Source organism: Gopherus evgoodei, chromosome 9, assembly GCF_007399415.2.
Source record: "Gopherus evgoodei ecotype Sinaloan lineage chromosome 9, rGopEvg1_v1.p, whole genome shotgun sequence".
In the NCBI taxonomy this organism is placed as follows: domain Eukaryota; kingdom Metazoa; phylum Chordata; order Testudines; family Testudinidae; genus Gopherus; species Gopherus evgoodei.
The window spans coordinates 50588998-50611412 of NC_044330.1; the positions used below are offsets into that span (position 1 = coordinate 50588998).

The window sequence follows — 22415 nt, forward strand, 5'->3', positions numbered from 1 at the left end:
GCACTCTCTCTCTCCCTAGTACTGGTACCGGCGCTGGGGTCTTTCCCGGTAAAGGAGGGTCCCGTGTTTTGTGGGGTGCCGGAGATGGTGTTACTAATGTATCAGTGTCTGAAACCATTGGATCCCATTGCTTATGGGTCTTTTTCTCATGCCTATCAGACGTAGTGCATACTCCATCCCCTTTGCCCAAGCAGGTGGAAGGAGCATCCATCTTCTTCGATTTGGAGGAAGGCTTAGTCCCGGTGCTTAATTTGTGCCAGCATGTGCCAGTGCTGAGCCTGGCACCTTTAGGCTTGGCAATTCATAGCCCTGGCACCTCTGGGTCTGTGGGGATGGTTCTGCTGGCACTGGAGTCAGATGTGGTAGTGGGAGGCGTGCTCTTCACTGAATCAGGCTGATGAATGGGGGAGTACCCTGGCCTGGATCCGAGTGTGGTCTCATGGCGAGCTCCATGAGATGCTTCCAGAGGTGAAGTGCCTGGTCTTTTCGGGTGCGGCTGGGGAAGGACTTGCAAATACTAGACATGGCCGCAATGTGGGCTTCCCTCAGGCAGAAGAGGCAGCATTGGTGGTTGTTGCTAATCAAGAAGAACCGAGGGAGGAGGCTCAAACTTTGAAGCCTGGAGTTCTCCATATAGTCCAGTACCCGCATGTAGGTATGGGGGAGGAGGGGTGAAAACCCCAAAGTTTATCTAAAAACAAGCACTAAAACTTAACTATCAGAACTAAGAAAAATAAAACTGGTAAATCTACTATAAAACTCATAAAACTGTACCACTATCTTTTTTAAGAAGTGCATCAGAGATGAGGACACTAAAAGTTCTCACCCGGACCAGGTGACGGTGAGAAGGAACTGGAGATGCGGTCAGTTCACCCTGTCCTTTCTCACCTCAGATAGGAGCATGAGAGGAGGCAGGGCACATGCGTGGGCCAACAGACACTAGTTTCAAATTCTCCAACTCTGGGAGCATGGTGCAAATGCCTAATCCTCAGTGGAATACAATAGTGACCATCATTTGAAGAAAAACTGGTACAACCTAATTGTTAAGTGCTTGACTTTGCAACCTTAATAATCTTAACATTCTGAAATTTTGCAGGTTTTAAAAAAAGCAAACTGAACAAATTCCATCATGTGACATCATATTAACACCCAGGTGGGATATCAGCAGAGTTGCAATCATTAGATTCCCCCCACAGAACTAATAGAGTAACTGATAGCAACAGTAGAACCAGTACTAGAGAGGCCAAGGACACTTTGTTAGTGAGCTTCACATATATTTGTAACAGCAGAGGAAAGATGAGACTCGGGGATCTTGGGTTCCATTTCATGCTCTGGAAGGGAGCATTCTCTAATGGGCAGAGACTCTTCTGCCCTATCACCTACAACCTCTCCCTGTCCCAGTCCTGTCTCTTCCTCACTCTTAGCTCCTCATCCCAGTCCTACTCTCCTCACCAAGCCAGTCCCACTCTTGACTCCTTGGGTTTCTCATCCCAGTCTCCTTGCCCAGCCATTCCCAGTCTACCCTTCACACCCAGTCTCTATCTCTTGCCCCATCCTCCAGTCAACCCCTGGCTTGACATTCCCCATTTCCACTGGCTCCCAGTTTCAATCTCCCTCTCCAGGCTTCTTATCCCATCTGCCACTGGCACTCTCTCTGTCTCTTTATCCAGACAATCCCAGTTCTCCTCCTCAACTCCAGCTCCTTGTCTGATATCTCCTTTCCCCCTCCCCACCTCCTTACCCTCACTTCACTGGTTCTGTCACCTTGCCTAGCTAGTCCTGTCTCCCTCACAGGTCCTCATCCAATTTCAGTATTCCCCACATCCACACCTGATTTCCCTCCCTGGCTCCCTGTTCCAGGATCCCCATGAATTTCCAGCCCCAGTGTCCCTCCCACTCCACCCCCAGCCTCCAATCTCAGTCACCCCCACACAGACTCCTTTTCTCAATCTATTTCATGAACCCTCCAACTCACAGAATCATAGAATATTAGGGTTGGAAGGGACATCAGGAGGTCATCTAGTCCAATCCCCTGCTCAAAGCAGGACCAATCCTCAGATTTTTTTTACCCCAGTTCCCCAAATGGCCCCCTCAAGAATTGAACTCACAACCCTGGGTTTAGCAGGCCAATGCTCAAACCACTGAGCTATCCCTCCCCCCCAACTAAGCCTCCACCAGGTCTGGTTTCTGTCCCCTCTCCATTCAATTCAGGCAGCTGCTCCTCCACACTACCTGGGGCCAGCAGGGATGTCATTGAGAGCACAGGAGAAACAGCCTCCCTGCTCTAAGACCCAGGTCTGATGTCTTGACCCATCCTGGCCTGGAGCAGCAATTATAGGGAGACTCCTACTTTGCCCCTGTAGCCTGGGGTTGGAGCATATTCAGTTCTTCTGTGGTGATGGTACATGCACACTCTGGTCACATTTAGAAGCTGTGCTCAGTGAGGATGGAATTTTCAGAGATTTAACTACTAAAATCAAACAAGTCTCTAATGAGCATGTGCAAACTGTGATGTTTCAAAGTTGTATAATTTAGCCACATTTTGGTGAATTTTCACTGGGATAGCAAAAGTCACATCCTTGACACAAAGGCCATCCCTTGCCCACTTTCAGGGGCCTACTCCAGAGCATATGGGCAGAAGAGCTTTGCAAAGAAAATGCCAGAATTTTTTTTGACATTGCAAAATATGCATTTGTCCTTATCTTCATTCTCAGAAACAGCTGAATCATTTTAACTGAAATTTTCCAAAAACATTCTGCCTAAGGCAGACATCCCGCATAGAACATTTCAGCCAAAACAGTTAACATTTGGCAAAGTTATAAGTCAAATTGAAAACAGGGTTTTATAATGGGAAGTATTGGGCAAACTTAGTAAGACTGAGTGGTACCAACCCTGCTTATAATAAGAATAATGTGCGTTTGTTACATAGACACAGTGTAAGACTGATGAAGCCCTTAACTGTTCGCTCCCTTGTTTTTAAATACTGTAACCTTAACTGTTTTCTTAAACAAATGGCCAGCTCTTCAGCTGGCATAAACCAGCATAGAATTCAATGCAACTACACTAGTTCACACCAGTTGAGGGTCTGGTACAAAGTGACTGGAGTTTTTTGAATTTCTCAGCACTTGAGGGTTTTTGTTCATTGTTTACATCTTTCAGTTTTGAATTTGTGAAGGTAAGTGAAGGCAGTTTTTAAAATCTTACATAAGTGGGGTGGATTGGTTTCTAGATTAGTCAGTAAAAGGAGGGAGTAGTGCTAAGCAAATTAATAAGAGTTCCCATGCAGTCCAAGCTTTGTTCAATGGATATCTGAAAAGATACACATGTTCCGGAGACACTGTTGCTAAACTGGCCACCTGCATGTGGGCACACACTGTTTTAACTCAGATTATGGGTAAAAAGCATGTGACTCCATAGCCAAAACCTAATAAAGTGCTTGGCTCCATAGCCACAGTGCCTCCCAGCCAATTCACTAAACCTTGCTGTGAAAGTCACCCCATCTGAAAGATGTGGTTCTTAGCTTTGCAGTTACCTAGTGCTTTTTCATCTGAAGATCTCAAAGCACTTTAGAGAAGTGATTAAACATGGTTATCCCCCATTTTACAGTTGCCTCACTTAGCACAACAAGGGCTTTCCTGAAACAGTTTCCTTTGTCTTCAGATGAAACCTGGCAATTGTCAGCTAAACAAAATTTTCCAAACCAAAGTTATGTGGGGGAAGGAGAGGAGCTAAAATAGAGCTTTATTGTGGAAACTGATTGCAACATTTACTGCTTCCCCATAGTTAGTTAAAATATCACCATGTTATGACAGGACAACTGCAAAGCAACGGCCACAAAATTGTGGTGTTTACTGCTCTCTTCATGATGTACAAAGACAGAATCCATGTTTTAGCATTGTGCTTTCTGTTTCTGTAATACCAAGTCCTGACATCCCCTTTTTTCCTGGGGGACTTCAGAAATCGTTGGAAAATAGAAAGGTGACATCACTGAAGGGTGAAACTAATTCTTCAGCTCTCCCACGCTCAAATGAGGAGGTTGCATGTTCACCCTGACTGGGAGCCGAGAGAGCAGTGGCTCAGGTTTTAGACTTTGGCAACAAAAATGTTCCAGCTTTCCAAAGACTGCCACAGTCCCCCATGAAAAGAGGGATGTCCAGGACACACATTCCTCAGGCTGGAAAAAACAAAAAAAAATGCCAGAAAATTTTCCTTCAAATGAAAAAGAAGTTGTTGCTTTTTTTATACATCAGTAAGGAGCAATAAAGATCAAACATGGTTTCGTTTGAAATTCATAATTGAAGAGCAACTAGACTCTTTCCACTGGCCTTGTTTTGTAAATAAATAAATAAATGTCAGACAAGGGTAAGACCAACATTTATTTCTGAGAGTTTGGGTCCTGACTGATTCTTCTCTCTCTTGCAGGAAGGAGTTTTTCTCCCTTGCTAGTGATATCAGACAAGGTTCTGTTTGTGGCCTGCTATTAGCAGAGCTGCCTGAAGAAATACTAAAAAACAGTCGGAGGGTCTGAGGTCTAAAAAGAGATTTTGGCACTCACAACCAGAGCCAGAAGAGCTCCCCTCCCCTGTCAGCACCACAGCAGGTAGCTACATGCTCAAAAAATATATATATATATATAATAAAAAAGCACAGAGCCTTGGGGGTCAATTTGGGTGCAGAGCTCTTAAAAAAAAAAAGAAAAAAAAAAGCTCCCAATGGCACTACTGGGCACTGATGGAAACCTGGCCCTTACTTAGATGCCTAAACGGGAGCCGGGTTCTGGAAAGTCTGGCCCTGCCTGTGTATCCTGAGCACTTGGAAATCTGGCCCTCAGCGGTTTTGAAAATTCAACCCCCAATGTAAATGCAAGGCCAAAAAGCTTGTTCAGGCAACTGAGGCCTCTTCTTCCTCCTCAACAGGTTCCGAGCCATCACCATCTCCTGGGCAGATCCACACTTGGCTTCACAGCATACCTGCAGTGAAACTGGCTGCCATTGTGTTGGGTTCCCTGCTCCCAAACCCCCATTGCAAAAAATGCCAGACTCCACGCTGGCTCCTTGGGCTTGGAAGAGAGAGTAAAAGAAACTGCCTCTCGCCAGCTTCTGCCCCCTTTTCTGGGGCGGGGGGGGGGTGCTGGCTCTCCTGCTCCAGGGGAATGGAGAAAAGCAGGGTAAGGTCAGCCTGTGGGCTCTGCATTGAGGCAGGGGGCACATCAGCACTCAGGACTGGTAAGGGAGGCTACTCTGGTTCATCCAGGCCCAGGGCAAGGTTTTATACGTGCTCTTTTCTTGTTTCCATGAGTAATTTGTTTAGCCACCAAGTTTCCTTTCCCCTCCGGGTATAAATGGCCCACTTACAGGACACTGCAAGTGGAACCAACCCCAGGACTACCACCAAGGAGAAAGACTCTTCCTGCAACAAGGAAGAGATGATGTCAGATTAAAACTGCAATACCTTTTTTTAAAAAAGCCACTGTTCAATCCGTGTGCACATTGTATTCAGTAAATCAAATATGTCCTTTCACATTAGTACACACATTCATTCAACACTCATATGTTATTCATAGTTTCCAGTGTTCCTTTCACTCATTATCTAACCATAGGCTTTGATGTCTTACCTTGATCACCTCTGGGGCTTGCTGAATCAATGTGGGGACAGTGTCTTTGGTAGTAGCACCCATACAACTTCTCTGAACAGCTGGGAAGGACTGTGAGGGAGTAGTCAAGGTTTCCTGAAGAATTTGCATCATTTCCTTCTCTTTGGATAAACTTCCTTTGCCCATGTGGCATTCCACCAGTTCTTGGGCAAAATCCTCAATACTTTCCAGGATACGCAGTAGAAGGGCTTTGTCGTCTTCCTCCATTTTGTGGCCATTGGTTTCCACGGTTTTTGACAAAGGGGAAGTAGAATTTGTGTCAGGGAATAAAGAGACTTTATTTTTGGTTTCAAGAGCTAGCGGTAGGACGTTCCCACCCTCTTGGCCAAAGCCCTTCAGAAATCCAGGATTGTTCTCCTTCATGGTGGGCTCCTTCAGCGCACCCTCCATTTTCTGTGAAAAGTGCTCCAAGTCCAACAGCAGCTTATCTATCTCATCCTGGTTGTTTTTCCTTGATTCTCTTTGTTCTCCTGAAGAGGTGCTAGCCCTGGAATCATTCATAAGAGAATCTGAGACTGGTTCTATAAAGGTGATTTTCTCAGAGGTCTCGGCAACAGCTTCAGCATGAACTCTGGCAGGTGCCTCTTTAAGGACTACAGTAAGATCTGGGCTTCCAGTTTTCTGTTGGCTGCTCTCTAAACTCTCCCAGCTACTTTTATGTTCTGCCCTCTTTCCCTTGCCTAGTGCTATCTCCCCATCTGACTCCTCTTCAATGTATAGCGTTTCTGTGGAAGACACACAATTGGAAGGGCTTACAGTTAGTAACTGAGGTACAGTACAAGCATTTTTCACAGTTCTTGAGTTGTTCTGCTGGGTGCTGCTGTGCAAGGCGTCTGAGGTAAAGTTAGTTTGGATAGGTTTTGGGGTGCTAGTTGTGCCAATCTCATGCTGGCCATCTTGCAGTTCTGCAGTAAGAGAGGGTCTTGTTATGGCAGATGGCAAATGCACAATATCCTCATACCTAGGAGGCTGCTCATTGCCAAATATTGGGGAAAAGGGAGCCTGCTGCAACCCATGCAAACTAGTAACCAATTCTGCCAATTCCACGTGACTGGGCTGCTTTAGTTCAATGGGGAGCTTTTTCAGGTAGGAAGAAAACCTAGTCATCAAATTCCTATAGATCATCTCAGAGCTGGCCAGGGGGTCATTATCATTTCCCCCACTGATATCACCTGAAGATTTCTTTTTGATGCAGTGCTTGATGATATCTGTACATTTTTTCAGGTCCTCAGAGCATTTGAGCAGAATGTCCAAACACACTTTAATATCTCCACCAGAAGAGCTGTCCAGCTTGTGCTTTTCCAAAATCTGGGTGATAAAGCTCTCTTCAGAGAAGGCCTGGGTGGAGAGGGAAGCAGCAGTATTTACATTTCCCTCTGAGGAATTGCAGCTCTCCTGCCATTTCTCCCCAGCTGAGGGAGTCTGCAACAAGCCAAAGGGAGGGCAGTTCTCGTCATTGTTGAAGTGTCCATAAATTAGATCAAAATCAAATGACCGTCTGCTGAACGACTCTGACCTCACTTTCCTTCCCCTTCTGTAGGTCACATGGCTGGAAGAGTTCCTGAGCCTTTCAAAGGAGAATTCCTTTATTTTACCACTGGCAAGATTTATAGCTTCCCCGGTGATATCTTTAAGACTGCAGGTGGTTTGCACTGAAGATCCCTTTTTGAGCCTTGGATTACTTGGGAAGATCTGATGATAGTCTTCATTCCCAGCCAAAGTTAGCCCATTTTCAGGAGTCGGAAGTCTCTGGTCTAGATTTGCACCTCTGACGTTAGATGCAGGGACTCGAAGTAGCTCTGTACAAATACTGTGGTGGGCCACTATGCATGCAACTCCTTGCTTGAACACCTGACAGGTCCCAGTGCAGTAATGCACAGTGTGCTGAAAGTGACAGTCTATCACGACACTGCTGTAACAGTTCACAGTAGTGACTACAAGCTGATAGGTTGCTGCCATAGCATGAATTCCCCTTGGTAGCGAGGCTCTGAAATTCACCACAAACTCAGAAGGTCCAACCGCCTGTTCAAACCCAGGCTGGGTTTAATGAAAACATTCCTATTTCAGTTTCATCCCACTGATTAAGAAAATAATTTTTAACTACAGGGAAAACTCGGAACTGTAGCGTCTATAATCCTGGCTGAGGTCTGGGGCAGTATCTGCAATAAAGTTACAACTGCCACTGCGGCACATATAAAGTTTGACTTAGAGTGATTTGATTACATAATATTGCTTAAAATTGTACTCCAAGCAGAGTTTACTTTGCTGACCACAAAAACAGCATCCATTGCTTCCCTTCTCATAGTCCAGGGCGGTTCAGTAAGAGACATTATAGAACACACACCAGTTCCCAGACTAAAGAAATGACAAAACAACTATTTTTTTCCTTATATTTTTTCTCCTTCTTCAGGCCTGGGGTGTTAGAGAAGGATGCTTTGTGCTGAAAAATGCAGATACTAATCGGCTGCAACATAACAATGAGGAATCCACAGCAAACTGGAATAATCTGTTTCTGCCAACAGGTAAGAGAAACACCTGCAATAAAAACAAATATAAGAGTCAATATCATTACTGGAGAGAATATGAAACCTTAACTAATACTGTATCAAACATAAAACACCAGTTCTAATTCTCAGTACATGACCTTGTACTGGGCAATGGCACCATGAGAATCAGTGGACCAAACATGATAATGCAGTTGAAGTGCCTGCCTATGTTTAAAATAAGGCTGCCCATGCATTTCCATTCTAAGGACTCTTTCTCAGCTCCTTGTAACATTCCCAATTTTATTTCTTTAGGGCTGCTTAAGCGGATTTTTTTTTCTTAAATTGAGCAAAAATGATTTGACCATTTCTGGGAATGAGGACGGGGGTTGAGGAGTGTGTGTGTGAGGAAGACCAACATTGCATGCTGCCCAGATTGCACAATGTGATCACATAATTAACGTTAAATGTATTATGAAGACCAGCATGGGACTGCAATAACATGGCTGCCTGAGCTCTGAGGCAAAGTAATCTACCTCCTTTGACTCCTAAACATACTAAACTCCCCTCTACTCCCAAAATCAGAGCTGCAGAGAATAGATTATTTGGAAAAAAAAATCTGATAAAGATCCCTTACTAAGAAGAGTGTTAGTGGTTCACAATCTAGAGAGCCCTCTCAGACTCTAAGTGAACACACAACAGCCAAATTAGGCAGAAATACCACAGTTAGAAAAAAACAAATGGCCAACAAGGAAAGATATTTTAGAGCTGATCTCTGAGTTTAAGCTCATGACAACTGATCTGATGACCCAGCTTCTAGAAGTCAAAAAGGAAGTTACTGACTTGGAAGAGCGCGTCTCTGTGCTAGAGACTGGCATCAGAGACATACGTGAGAGTGACAGAGTTACAGAGCCACCTGGCACTGATGGACTAGAGCAGGAGTGGGCAAACTACAGCACGCTGGCTGGATCTGGCCTGTGAACCAATTTAAGTCAGCCTGCGAGCTCTTGCTGGGACACAGGGTCGGGGGCTGCACCACGCAGCTCAGCCCCACTCCAGCTGGGACGCAGGGTCAGGGGCCGCACCACACGGCTTGGCCCCGCTCCGGCCGGGGCACAGGGTTGGGGGCCACACCACACGGCTCCCGGAAGCCATGGCATGAGCCATGGCATGGTCCCGCTCCAGCTCCTAAGCACTCCAATAGGAGCTGCAGGGGTGGTGCCTGCGGACGGGGCAGCGTGCAGAGCCGCCTGGCCACACCTCCACATAGGAGCCAGAGAAGGGATATGCCACTGCTTCTGGGAGCCACTTGAGGTAAGCACCACTCGGAGCCAGCACTCCCAAGCCTCTCCCCATGCCCTAACCCTCTGCCCCAGCCCTGATCCCTCTTCCCACTCTCCAAACCCCTTGATCCCAACCCGGAGCACTCTCCTCCACCCTAAACATCTCATCCCCAACCCCACCCCAGAGCCTGCACCCCCAGCCGGAACCTTAACCCCTTCCCCCACCCCTGCCCCAGATCTGATCCCCCTCCCACCCTCTGAACCCCTTGGTCCCAGCCCAGAACACCCTCCTACACCCCAAACTCCTCATCCCCACCCCACCCCAGAACCTGCACCCCAACCAGAGCCCTCACTCCCTCCCGCACCCAAGCCCCAATTGTGTGAACATTCATGGCCCACCATACAATTTCTATTCCCAGATGTGGCCCTCAGGCCAAAAAGTTTGCCCACCCCTGGACTAGAGAGTGAGAGATGAAGTTTAAATTGGATGATACAGAAAACAGAGCAAGACAGAACAATCTCAGAATTAAGGGGCTGCCTAAAAATACTGACGGAGGAAAAACTTTAGTTGTGGAGTTGTTAAATCTGAGCTCTCTGGGAAAGGTAAATGTGGAGAGAGCACACAGGGCGCTGTTCCTATGCCTGGACATTGTGATGGACCCAGAGATCTCATTCTGAAATTCCATGATTATTGGCAGAAAAATATCACTATGAAAAAAGCCACAGAACATTCAGAGCTCATACTCAAAGGCCACAAACTGCAATTTTTCCATGAACTCTCTGCCCTAACCTTAAAAAAGAGGAGAGAGTTGGGGGAAATTACAGCAGCCCTCAGAGGAGCAGATATCTGCTCCAGATGGGGATTGCCATTTAAACTCTAATTGAGCTTCCAAAATCAGTATTATGTAGTAAGAGACTTAAACTGAGGAAAAAATATGCTCCTGTCAGAAATCCAAACCTCAGCCATACCAGAGGATATTACTCCAGAGGTAGTAACCAAGAATAAGCTTCTGAAAAAGTCTTGGCAGACAGTAAAGGAAAAGAAAAAACAAATGAAACTAGAGACTGCACTAGCAATGGCAGAATTGAAGCGGAAAAAGAGAATTCTGATACCTGAGGAGTAACCTAAAGATTAACCAGAAGGGACTTCTTGCGGGTCACCGAGAATTAACAGCTGAACAGTAACTATGTTAATGTTATAAAGGATGGGCAGAACCCATTAGGGATTGTGTGTAAATCCTCCCCATGTAACTCAAGTGATCAGATGGTAATCTGTCCCAAAGAATGAGGCTTAAGATCCCATAGGTAGGCAATGTACCATCTCTGGATTGCAAGAGAAGCAAAGTATTCACAGGAAGAGTATAGGGGGCTGGGATTCAGAATATCATATTCGTCGTTTGGGGACCAAAGGCTCTTAAGGAAACTAAGCAGTCATGTGCTAACACAGAAGGTCCTCTCATGGATCAGTAACTGGTTAAAAGATAGGAAACAAAGGGTAGGAATAAATGATCAATTTGCCTAATGGAGAGAAGTAAACGGAATCCCCAAAGACTCCATTCTGGGACATGTGCTGTTCAACATGTTCATTAATGATCAGGAAAAGGAAGTCAACAGAAAAGTGGCAAAGTATGCAGATAATGCAAAATTACTCAAAATAATCAAATTCAAAGATGACTGTGAAGAGTTGCAGGGGGGCACACAAGAAACTACATGACTAGATAACAAAATGGCAGATGAAATTCAACACTGGGGCTTGCAAAGTGAGGCACATTGGAAAAAATAGTCCCAACTACACATATCTAATGATGGGTTCTAAATTAACTGTTACCACACAAGAACAAGCTTGGAGTCACTGAGGATAATTCTCTGAAAACTTCAACTCAATGCACAGCAGAGGTCAAAAAGGCTAACAGAATGTTACACAAGAATGGCCATGCTGAGACAGACCAATGGTCCATCATCCTGTCTTCCAACAGTGGCCAGTGCCAGCTTTTTCAGAAGAAATTAACAGAACAGGGCAATTAATGAGCTATCCATCCTCTGTTGTCCAGGCCCAGCTTCATGCAGGCTGACTGTGTTATGTGAAATAGTACTTCCTTGTGTTCATTTAAAAAGTGCTGCCTATTAATTTCATTAGGTGACCTCTGGTTCTTATATAATGTGAAAGGGTAAAAACACTTCCCTATTCACTTTCTCCACACCATTTATGATTTTATAATCTCTATCATATCCCTCCTTAATCATCTCTTTTCTAAGCTGAACAGTCCCACTTTTTACTCTCTCCTCATATGAAGCTGTCCCATACTCAAAACATTTCTGTTGCCCTTCTCTTTACCTTTTCCAATTCTAATGTATCTTTTCAGAGCTGGCATGATCAGAACTGTACGCAGTATTCAAGGTCTGGGTGTACCAATGATTTATATAGTAGCATTATGATATTTTCTATCTCATTAGCTATTCCTTTCCTATTAGTTCCCTAACATTGTTTGTTTTTTGATTGGTGTTGCACATTGAGTAGATGTTTTCAGAGAACTATCCACAATGACTCCGAGATCTCTTTCTTGGGTGGAAACAGCTTAATTGTTTTTATGTATAGTTAGGATTATTTTTTCCAAACTGCATTAATTTACACTTATCAACACTGAATTTCATCTGCCATTTTGTTCCTCAGGCATCCAGTTTTGTGAGATTTTTTTGTAACTCTTCACAGTCAGCTTTGGATTTAACTATCTTCAGTAAATTTGTATCCTCAGCAAACTTTGCCACCTCAACTGTTTACTGCCTTTTTCAAATAATTTATGAATATGTCAAATAGCATGTGATGTCCTAGGTCTTGAACCCAGGCCTGGAAGTTCCCAAAATTGCTGGCCTCTACCCAATGGCTCCTGAAACTGGGTGGGCTAAGAAGCTACTAGGGCTATAAGCCCCAGCCCAGGCACCACCCATGGTGCTCTCACTGGAGGATCACCCAACTCCACCCATTGGTCCAACTACACTATTTAAGCCAGGACAAGGAAGTTTGTCTGAGCAACAAGGTGGTTTCCTGTTATGGCTGCACTCTGCCTGTGCCTGCCTCCTACATCTGACCCTGTTCCTGCTTCCTGCTCTGCTGCTGCCTTCCCCCCACCTTCATTCCTGTTCCCACCATGTTTGATCCTTGTCTCTGCTTCTGCCCTTATGCCTCACCTCCAATCTTGAGTGACTAATCCTGGCTCCGACCCCATCTTCTGACTCTGACTCCAGCTTAACCCTTGGCTCTGGTGTTTGGCATCTGACCTCAGCTCTGATCCTCAGCTTCAGTCCTGATTCTGATTCTGGCTTGACCCCTGGCTCTAGTAATTGGCAGTTGACTCTGATGTTGGTCCTTGGCTTCATTCCCCAACCTGTAGGCCTGCTCTGCCCACTAGAACTGACCACCTACATCCCAGTCCCTACCACAGCATAGGACTCACTACAGATCCTGGGGGGACTCCGCTATTTACCATTCTCCACTGTGAGAACTGACCATTTATTCCAAACCTTTGCTTTCTATTTTTATGTAGTTACTGATCCATGAGAGGACTCTCCTTCTTACCCCGTGACTGCTTACTTTGCTAAGAGCCTTTGATGAGAGACCTTATCAAAGGCTTTCTGAAAGTCAAAGGATATTATATCAACTGGTTCACCCTTATCCATGTTTGTTGAGCCCCTCAAAGAATTTTAATAGACTGGTGAGGCAAGATTTCCCTTTACTGTGGTTTCAACCAGTTTGCCTGGTGCTGAGGTTAGGCCTACTGGCCTGTAATTGCCAGGATCACCTTTGGAGACTTTTTTAAAAATTGACTGGTGATTAGCTAATGTAACCCCATCTGGTACAGAGGCGGATTTACGCGATAAGTTACATACCACAGTTGGTAAATTCTGCAGTTTTATATTTGAGTTCCTTCAGAAATCTTGGGTTAATACCATCTTGTCCTGGTGACTTATTACTGTTTAATTTATCAGTTTGTTCCAAAACTTCCGCTACTGACACTTCAGTCTGGGACAGTCCCTCAGATCTGTCATCTAAAAAGAATGGTTTCCATGTGGGGAAACTCTCTCATATCCTCTGTAGTGAAGGCCAATGCAAAGAATTCATTTAGTTTGTGTGAAATACCCTTGTCTTCCTTGAATGTTCCTTTAGCACCCTGATCATCCAGCATCCCCACTGACTGTTTGGCAAGCTTCCTCCTTTTCATGCACTTTAAAAAAAAATTGCTGTTAGCTTTTGTATATTTTGCTAATTGCTCTTCAAATTATTTTTTGACCTGCCTAATTATACTTTTACACTTGACTTGCCAGAGTTTATGCTCCTTTCTATTTTCTCCTGTAGGATTTGACTTCCAATTTTTAAAGGACGCATTTTTGCCTCTAACTTCCTCTTTTATTCTGATATTTAGCCATGGTGGCACTTTTTGGTGCTCTTAATGTTTGTTTGTTTTTTAATTTGTGGTATACATTTAGTTTGAGCCTCTATTATCATGTTTTTAAAATAGTTTCCATGCAGCTTGCAGACTTTTCACCCTTGTGACTGTTCTTTTTAATTTCCATTTAACTAGCTTACTCATTTTTGTCTAGTTCCCCTTTTTTGAAGTTAAATGCTACAAGGGTGGGTTTCTTTGAACATCCTTGAGGAGGGAAAGTGCCAATTTAATTACATTATGGTTGCTATTACCAAGTGGTTCAGCTGTACTCGCCATTTGTAACACATCCAGTGCTCCATTTAGGACTAAATCAAGAATTGCCTCTCCCCTTGTGGGTTTCAGGACTGGCTGCTCCAAGAAGCTGTCATTAATGGTGTCTAGAAATTTCATCTCTACATCCTGTCCTGAGATGACCCAGCTGTGACATAAGTCTGATCTAATATCTCACTGAAGGATGACAGGGCCAGAAATAGTTAATTAACTCACAGACTGACCTGACCCATGGCTGAACTTTAGAAACTGGTTAGGAAGATATGTAAATGAATAGAGCTTTGAAATGCAAGTGCATTGTTAAAGGTTTGCTCAGGTCTTGGGATGTAAGCAAACAAGTCTTGTCTGTTGCTATAGCTTTGATTCAAAAATCAAAAAAGGAATATTAATATTTAGGAAGATACTTGAGTGAAATAGTATTATTGTCTATGTGTCTCTTTGAAGGTTGTGGTAACCTGTATCTGAACTGTTTAATGGATAAATTACCCTGTGCTAATTGCCAGGATGTTTGGGAGAAGGAGTTAAGCCTATTGTTTTCTCAGGCCAAAAGGCTGCTGGAAACGTATATGAACCCTGGGACACGATCCTACTTCATCTCAGATCTGATTTGGGTTTCAAGAAGGGGAAACCTTAAGCCATGAGAATTGAGATCCCCAGTCACTGACTGGAGTCACCCTGAATATGGACATTGGACTATAACCTATGAACTATTTCTAAAAGGACTTTTAGCAACTACAAGCTCATCTCTACTATTTATCTAAACCTCAAGAATTAAATTCAAGTCTGTATGTATATTGATCTTTTAACCAACTCTCTCTCTCTCTTTTCTGTTTTTAATAAATTTTAGCTTAGTTAATAAGAATTGGCTAATAGCATGTATTTTGGATAAGATCTAAGTTATGGACCTAGGTATGTGGCTGATCCTTTGGGACTGGAAGAACCTTTTCTTTTATATGATGAAATAAGATTTTCAGTAATCATCATCATATCTGAAGTGTGTGTCTGGACAGAGGCCTGAGGCTCGGCACTTTAAGGGAACTGCGGTGTTTCAGCTTCTAAGTAACCAGTGAGGTACTGTAGAAGCTGTTCTGTGGTAAATCTAAGTATTGGAATAACGACCAGATTCTGGGGTTTGTCTGCCCCATTTTGTTTGCAGTTCACCCTAATTGAGTGACCTCAGCTGGCTCCCACAGGCAGCACCGTCACACCAGTCAATAAGGGGATAGTTGAAACCCCCATTATTACTGGGTTTTCTGTTTTTGTAACCTCTCTACTCTCCCTGAGCATTTCACAGTTACTGTCACCGTCCTAGTCTGGTAGAGGCAGTATATGCCTGCTGCTGTACTCTTATTACTGAAGCATGGAATTTCTATCCACAGAGATTCTATGGTAGTCGGATTCATTTAAGATTTTTACTACATTTCACTCTATGCTTTCTTTCACATACAGTGACACTCCCACACCAGTGCAATATACTCTGTCATTCCTATATATTTTGTATCTTGGTATTACCATATCCCATTGATTATCATTCCACCAAGTTTCTCTGATACCTATTACATCAATACCCTCATTTAATATCAAGCACCCAAATTCATCCATCATAGCATTTAGACTTCTAGCATTTGTATACAAACACTTATAATAATTTGTCAGTATTTGGTTGTCTGCCTCCATATGATGTAATTGAATGGGATTCTTCTTCATCTGACAGTTTCTCTTCAGTTTGTACTTGATCAACTTCTGCCCTCTCCTCTTTACTGGGATATAGAGAATCCCCTTTAATAAATCCTTCCATAAGGGATGTCTCTGTCTTAACTGGGGTGCTTCTCTGCACCTGTCAGCTTTCCCCCAGCCCTTAGTTTAAAAATTCCTCTATGACCTTTTTAATTTTACATGCCAGCAATCTGGATCCGTTTTGGTTTAGGAGGAGCCCATCTTTCCTGTATAGGCTCCTCCATTTCCAAAAGATTCTGATAAACCTAAATCCCTCCTCCCAATATCATCATCTCATCCATGTGTCGAGACTCTGATGTCCCACCTGTCTAACAGGGCCCTGTGCATGTAACTGGAAGCATTTCAGAGAATGCTACCATGAAGGCCCTGGACTTCATTGTCCTACCTAGCAGCCTAAATTTGGCCTTCAGGACCTCTCTCCTATATTTCCCTATGTCACTGATACGTAGGTGTACCATGGCCACTTACTCCTCCCCAGCACTGCACATAAGTCTGTCTAGATGTCTTGAGAGATCTGCAACCTTTGCACCCAGCAGGCAAGTCACCATGCAGTTCTCCCGGTCATCGCAAACCCAGCTATCTATATTTCTAATAACCAAATCCCTCATCCCCCACCTGTCTCTTCCTAAAAACTGGGGTCCCCTTCCCTGGAAGGGTATCTCAGTGCAAGAGGATACCATGCCATCATCAGAACAGATGGTCCCAACTATGCAATCATTTCCCTCCACTCCAGATTCATGTTCTCCTTAACCCAAGCCTTTCATCCTCTTCAAAAGCACAGAGGCTGTCAGACTGAGGGTGGGTCCGTCAAAGTCTCCTCTATGTATCTTTGCATGTATTCCTTACCTACTCCAGTTCAGCCACTCTGGTATCAAGAGCCTATACTCGGTCTCTGATGGCCATGTGTTGCTTACACCGAATTCTCACGTATGCCAACTGCCCACAAGGCAAGTAAACATACATGCTGCATTCAGCACAATAAAATTAAAACGTTAGGAGCTGTTAGGAAAGGGACAGACAATAAGAAAGAAAATATAATGCCACTATATAAATCCATGGTGCGCTCACAAACATTTAATACTGTGTTCAGTTCTGGTCACCACACCTCAAAAAGGATATAGTGAAACTGGAAGAGGTGTAGAGAAGGTCAACAAAAATGATGAAGGGTATGGAATGGCTTCCACATGATGAGAGACTAAAAAGATTAGGGCTGTTCATCTTAGAAAAGGGATGACTAAGGAGGAATAATAATAAAAGTCTTTACAACTATGAACGGTGTGGAAAAAGTGACTAGAGAAGTGTTATTTACCCTTTCCCACAATACAAAAACCAAAGGTCGCCCCATGAAATAAGTATACAACATATTTAATACAAATAAGCAGGGCTTTGGAGCTGTGCTCCAGCTCCAGGCAAAAATCTGCAGCTTCACTGCTCCAAAGCTGCTCCATGCTCCAGGCTCCACTCCAAAGCCCTGCAAACAAGACAAACTACTTTTTCACTAAATGTGCAGTCAACCTGTGGAACTCATTGCCATGAGATGTTGTTGTGGTCAAAAGTATAACTGGGTTCAAAAAAGAACTAGATAAATTCACAAAGGATAGGTCCATCAGCAGCTATCAGCCGAGATGGTCAGGGATGCAATTAAACCTCTGACTGCCAGAAGCCAGGAGGGGAAGACAGGGATGGATCACTCCAATTGTGCTGTTCTATATACTCTCTGGAAGCGCTGGTTCTGCCCACTGTTGGAGACAGGTTATTGGGTTTCTCTGACCCAGTATGGCAATTCTTATACTGTTATAACTGGTTATATGCTATGTTGGTGTTTTTGTTTTTTTTATTTAAACTAAGGGGAATGCAGGAGAGGGGAGGGAACTGGTTAGGCTGAGGAGGAATTATTACAAGAAATACATAGGGAAGTTCACAAACAGAAACCAAGCCATATTCAGGCACACAATTGTGAATCTAACACAATTAGAAAGAAGAGACACATTGGCCACATAGGAGTTCATGCCATCAAACAGCTAAAGAATCACAATAATTTCAAGTTTTTCAATAAGCTAAATAGTTATTCTGAATGGCTTTTCCTTTTAAAGTAATATATTTGAACATCAAAGGACTAAATAATGTCATTACAAGGAACAAAGCTGTGATAGAACTTTAAATTATTCAGATTATTTATTTCAAGAAACTCATTTTCAGGAGGGGCAAATTATGGACATAAGGGGTAACTGGTTTCAGCAGACATTTTTTGCTTCAGCCAAAGAAAAGTAAAGAGGCGTGGTCATAATATTTGCTTAACACATATCTTTTCAGATTAAAGATCAATTCAAGGCTAAGGAGGAATGGTTTATTTTACTGAAGCGCACAATTGCTGGATTATAACAACAATGGGCTCAATGCATCTTCCAACCAAAAGCAAAAAACTTATTTAAGTACTTCTTTAAAATACAGCAAGGCTTTGAGGAAAGGTCAATTATACTTGGAGAAGACTTTAGTAATACACCAAGTCCTTACTGGAACAGATCAGAATAAAAAAACAAAGGTGGACAGGGAAGCAGGTACAGTATTGACTTCTCTATGCCAACAATTCACTTTCTCAGATTGCTGGACAGAAATGCACCCAGGGGAATCTGATTACACATTTTATTCACATCCTCATCAGTTAATATACCACAACAGATCTAATGGTAATCTCTAAATCCTTAATGAAGCAGACAAGATCAGCAGAAATTGGCACCATCATATGGTCAGATCATGCACCTCTGATAGTAATATTTGATAGCTGAGATAGGTCCCAAAGATCACTTGTTTGGAAAATGAACTGGTTGCTTGTTCAAGATAAAGCAATTAAAGAGGACATTGTTCAGTACTTTCAAATAAATGATACAGTCAATAAATAAAGAGGCAAGTAAAGTGGTATTGAGGGGACAGCTGATAAGTAGAGGCTCTCAGTTGAAAAAAAGAGAGCTAAAGAAGACAAAATAGAACTACAACAGGAGATAAAAATGTTTTACAAGACATTCATAAAAACACAGGCTCAAAAAAAGTATATCAACAATTAACTAATATTAGGGGAAAACTGAATATATTGATGACATATCCCAGTGGTTCTCAACCTTTACAGACTACTGTTCACTATTCAGGAGTCTGATTTGTCTTGTATATCCCAAGTTTCATCTCACTTAAAAAGTACTTGCTTACAAAAATCAGACATAAAACCATAAAAGTGTCACAGCACACTTTTACTGAAAAACGGCTTACTTTCTCATTTTGTCTGTATGAAATTTTAGTTTCATAATTTGACTTCACTAGTGTTTTTTATGTAGCCTGTTGTAAAACTACACAAATATCTAGATGACATGATGTACCCCCGGAAGACCTCTGAGTACCCCTGGTTGAGAACCACTGACATACGCTACTGAAAAGGCCCTTAGATATTCAAAGCAGGTATTTTATGAAAAAGGAAATCAGTGTGATAAGATGCTGTCTGAAAAGTTTAAAGAGATTCAAGAGCAATGTATTATTCCACCAATTAAAAACAATCAGCAAAAGATAGTTATAGTTTTGCTCCTTAGTCCTTATTATCAAAACCACTATACCTCAGCTACTCCAAGCTATGAAATTATTCAAAAATATCTGGCAGTAGCAGGCTTGTCAAGTATAAGCAAAACTGAAAAAGAAACTTTAGATACAGAAATAACAGAAGAAGGAATCCTAGGGGCAATAGCAAATATGAAAAGTTGTAAAACTCCAGGACCCTCTGGCTTTCCAGCTACTGGGCTGTTCTCCCTAAAACTGGAAAAGATCTTACCATATGCAGCTCTTATAGACCCATATCACTGCAAGATTTTAACAAAAATACTAGTATAGATTGAAGTCCGTAAACACAGTTTATATAAACTCAGATCAAACTGCATTCATTAAGACTAGACAAATGTCAGCCAATATTTGGAGAGTACTTGAAATCATTCATAATTCCATATTTAAAAAAGATCAATTTCTTTTATCATCACTTGATGCAGAGAAAGCTTTTGATAGAATAGAGTGGAACTTTCTCTTTCAAGTCCTGTCCCCCAGTTTCTTAAATGGAAAACTGCCCTCTATACCAGTCCAAAAGCAGCTATGCCATTTAATAGGGTTACATCTCCCCTGTCTGAATTACACAGAGGGACTAGGCAGGGATGTCTACTGGTCCTTTACTTTTTGCACGGAGGACGAGGAACAATTAATCCAAAACAGGAATAAGACTTGCAGGAACTCATCAGAAAATAGCTTTATATGCAAGTGATGTAATACTCTTTTTATCTAAATCAAATATTTCCCTAAAATTAGTATCTGAAAATATCCATGGCTTTGGGAAAACATCTGGATTTAAAGTAAATTAAGCCAAATCCAAAATGCTAGCCATAAATTTGCCAGCCTTTGAGAAGTCATTCCTTCAGAAAACATTCTGGTACAAATGGGCAACAAATCCTACAGCATACCTAGGAATTCCAATCTCAAACTAGAAAAGCAGTATTATTTAAATGCCAAACCATTATTTCAGCAAACGTCAAAAGATCTAGAGTGCCAGGGGGAGTATGCAATTTCTTGGCTGGGATGAACAGCCACAGTCATAATGAACATTTTGCCAAGGATATATTTCTTGTTTCAAAATCTTCCTGTAATTATCTCAGATAAAACCCTAGCAGGAATACAGATGATGTTGTTAGACTTTATAGGGAATAAGAGAAGACCAACAGTGAGCGCTCATACTTTCTTAAGAGCCACTAAACAGGGTGGACTAGCTGTTCCAAATATTGTATAGTTCTACCAAGCCAGCCAACTCAAAGCAGTAGCAGACTGGGAGTGCTCTAACCCAGCCTAACACTGGGTCTTTAGTGAACTGAAAATGGTGGCACTGTAAACACTGCTAGTTACTATGGATTAATTAAAAAAAAAAAGTACACCCTCCAGAAATGTATATATATATTGTTTAGCAAAGGCTATTCTATGGCTTTGGGATAGTACTAAAAATAATAGTTACTTTCCCCACCAATGACAACTTTTGCAAACAACCCAGACCTCAATCTAAATCACAAACTAGAAAGTTTAAAGAGTGGAAAGCCATGGAATACACATGGCCGGCCAGCTACTCGGCAAAGAACCTTTTCTAACTTATTTAGAAATCAAAACTGACTAACTGGCCTACCCTCCTGGGTACCAATACTTTCAAGTCAGAGATTATGTTTTTCCGCTGTCTAGAAAAGCTACTTTAATGGAAGTAACCAGTGTCTGGTTAATTAAGAAACCAAAAAATTACTAAGTTTATTTCAATCTTTACAGAAAACTTTCCAAAAAAGGGTCCCTATTTGACACTTGAAAAAGAACTTGGATAGACAAATTACCCCAGCACAGGGTTTGATCTGGACCAAGGTAAGCAATTTCAGTCTGCAGTACAATAAAAGAAAGTTTCTTTATGATACGGCTTCAGTGGTACCTCACACCAGTCAGGTTAAAATATATATCTAGATTGAATGGTGATAAATGTTGGAGAAATTGTGGTGAAAGGAGAAATTTTATGCATATATGAACATGTCCAGTCATTAAACAATACTGGGGTGTAATTAGTAGCCAAATATCATAAAATATTGGAGTAATTATTACCAAATGATCCTTTGGTAATAGTTCTAGGGCTTCCTAGTGGAAAAGGTCACTCGATAGGAAATGCATCGTTAATCTTTTGCAGCTACTAGCAGACAAATCTCTCAATAGCCTCTCGCTGGAAAAAGAAAAATAGTCCAACTCTAGAAGGATGGTTCAAAAGTATGGAAAGTGGCTGTTATGGAAAAATGAAAGCCCCAAACAGGTATTTAGATATTGTTGCCGTTTATTTAATTCTTAGACAAATTACATTCACCCTGCCCCCCTCCCCCCCCACAAAAAAAACCCAACAAAAAACAGCATATCTGTCCAATTATTTTGAATATTAACATCTGAAAGGCATGCCCGGTTTGTTAAATATGTGCAATCTGAAAATTCACACCATTTAATAAAATTACTAGAAACAACATTGTCGTTTGCCATGGAAGCTTTTAAGGACAGTTTGTCCAAACAGTTGTCAGGGATGGTCTATGTATATTCTGTCCTGTTCAGTGTAGAGGGATGAACCAGATGACCTCTTGAGATCTCAGCCCTACATTTCTATGAATGTGTAGTTGGGACACTGTTCATATTCATTCTCAGGACTGTGTAAAACATCACAATGATTACACACTTGAAATCCACATTTGCAAACCACCCACCTTGTAATATCAGTGTCTGTAACATGTAGGCACCTGTCTGCTGAACATTCCATCCTGAACCTACAAACTGCCAGGCACAGCTGGGCAGGGCTGCAAAAGACTCAGCCGCAGCTCCCCAGTTCTGTTGCCAACTCTATACCCATCCTGGGCTGCTATAATCTATGCCAGCTGGCAGTGGCCCCTAAGCACCCCAGGGTTTGGGAGGGGCACTTAGGGGGATGATCATAGGTATGGGGTGTGTCATCAGTCACAGCAATGATTCA

At 42.6% G+C, this 22415-nt stretch overlaps 1 protein-coding gene across 4 annotated transcripts in view; it reads right to left on the reverse strand.

Annotated features, from left to right (window-relative positions):
• The window catches only part of PPP2R3A (protein phosphatase 2 regulatory subunit B''alpha), a 165029-nt gene that overhangs the window by 113855 nt on the left and 28759 nt on the right, over positions 1-22415 (reverse strand). For all 4 annotated transcript variants that reach the window (XM_030575839.1, XM_030575842.1, XM_030575840.1 and 1 more), the window contains one exon: positions 5615-8188. In XM_030575839.1, coding sequence (XP_030431699.1) covers positions 5615-7612 — 1998 coding nt within the window. In that variant the 5' untranslated portion in view covers positions 7613-8188. The remainder of the gene's footprint in view (positions 1-5614; positions 8189-22415) is intronic.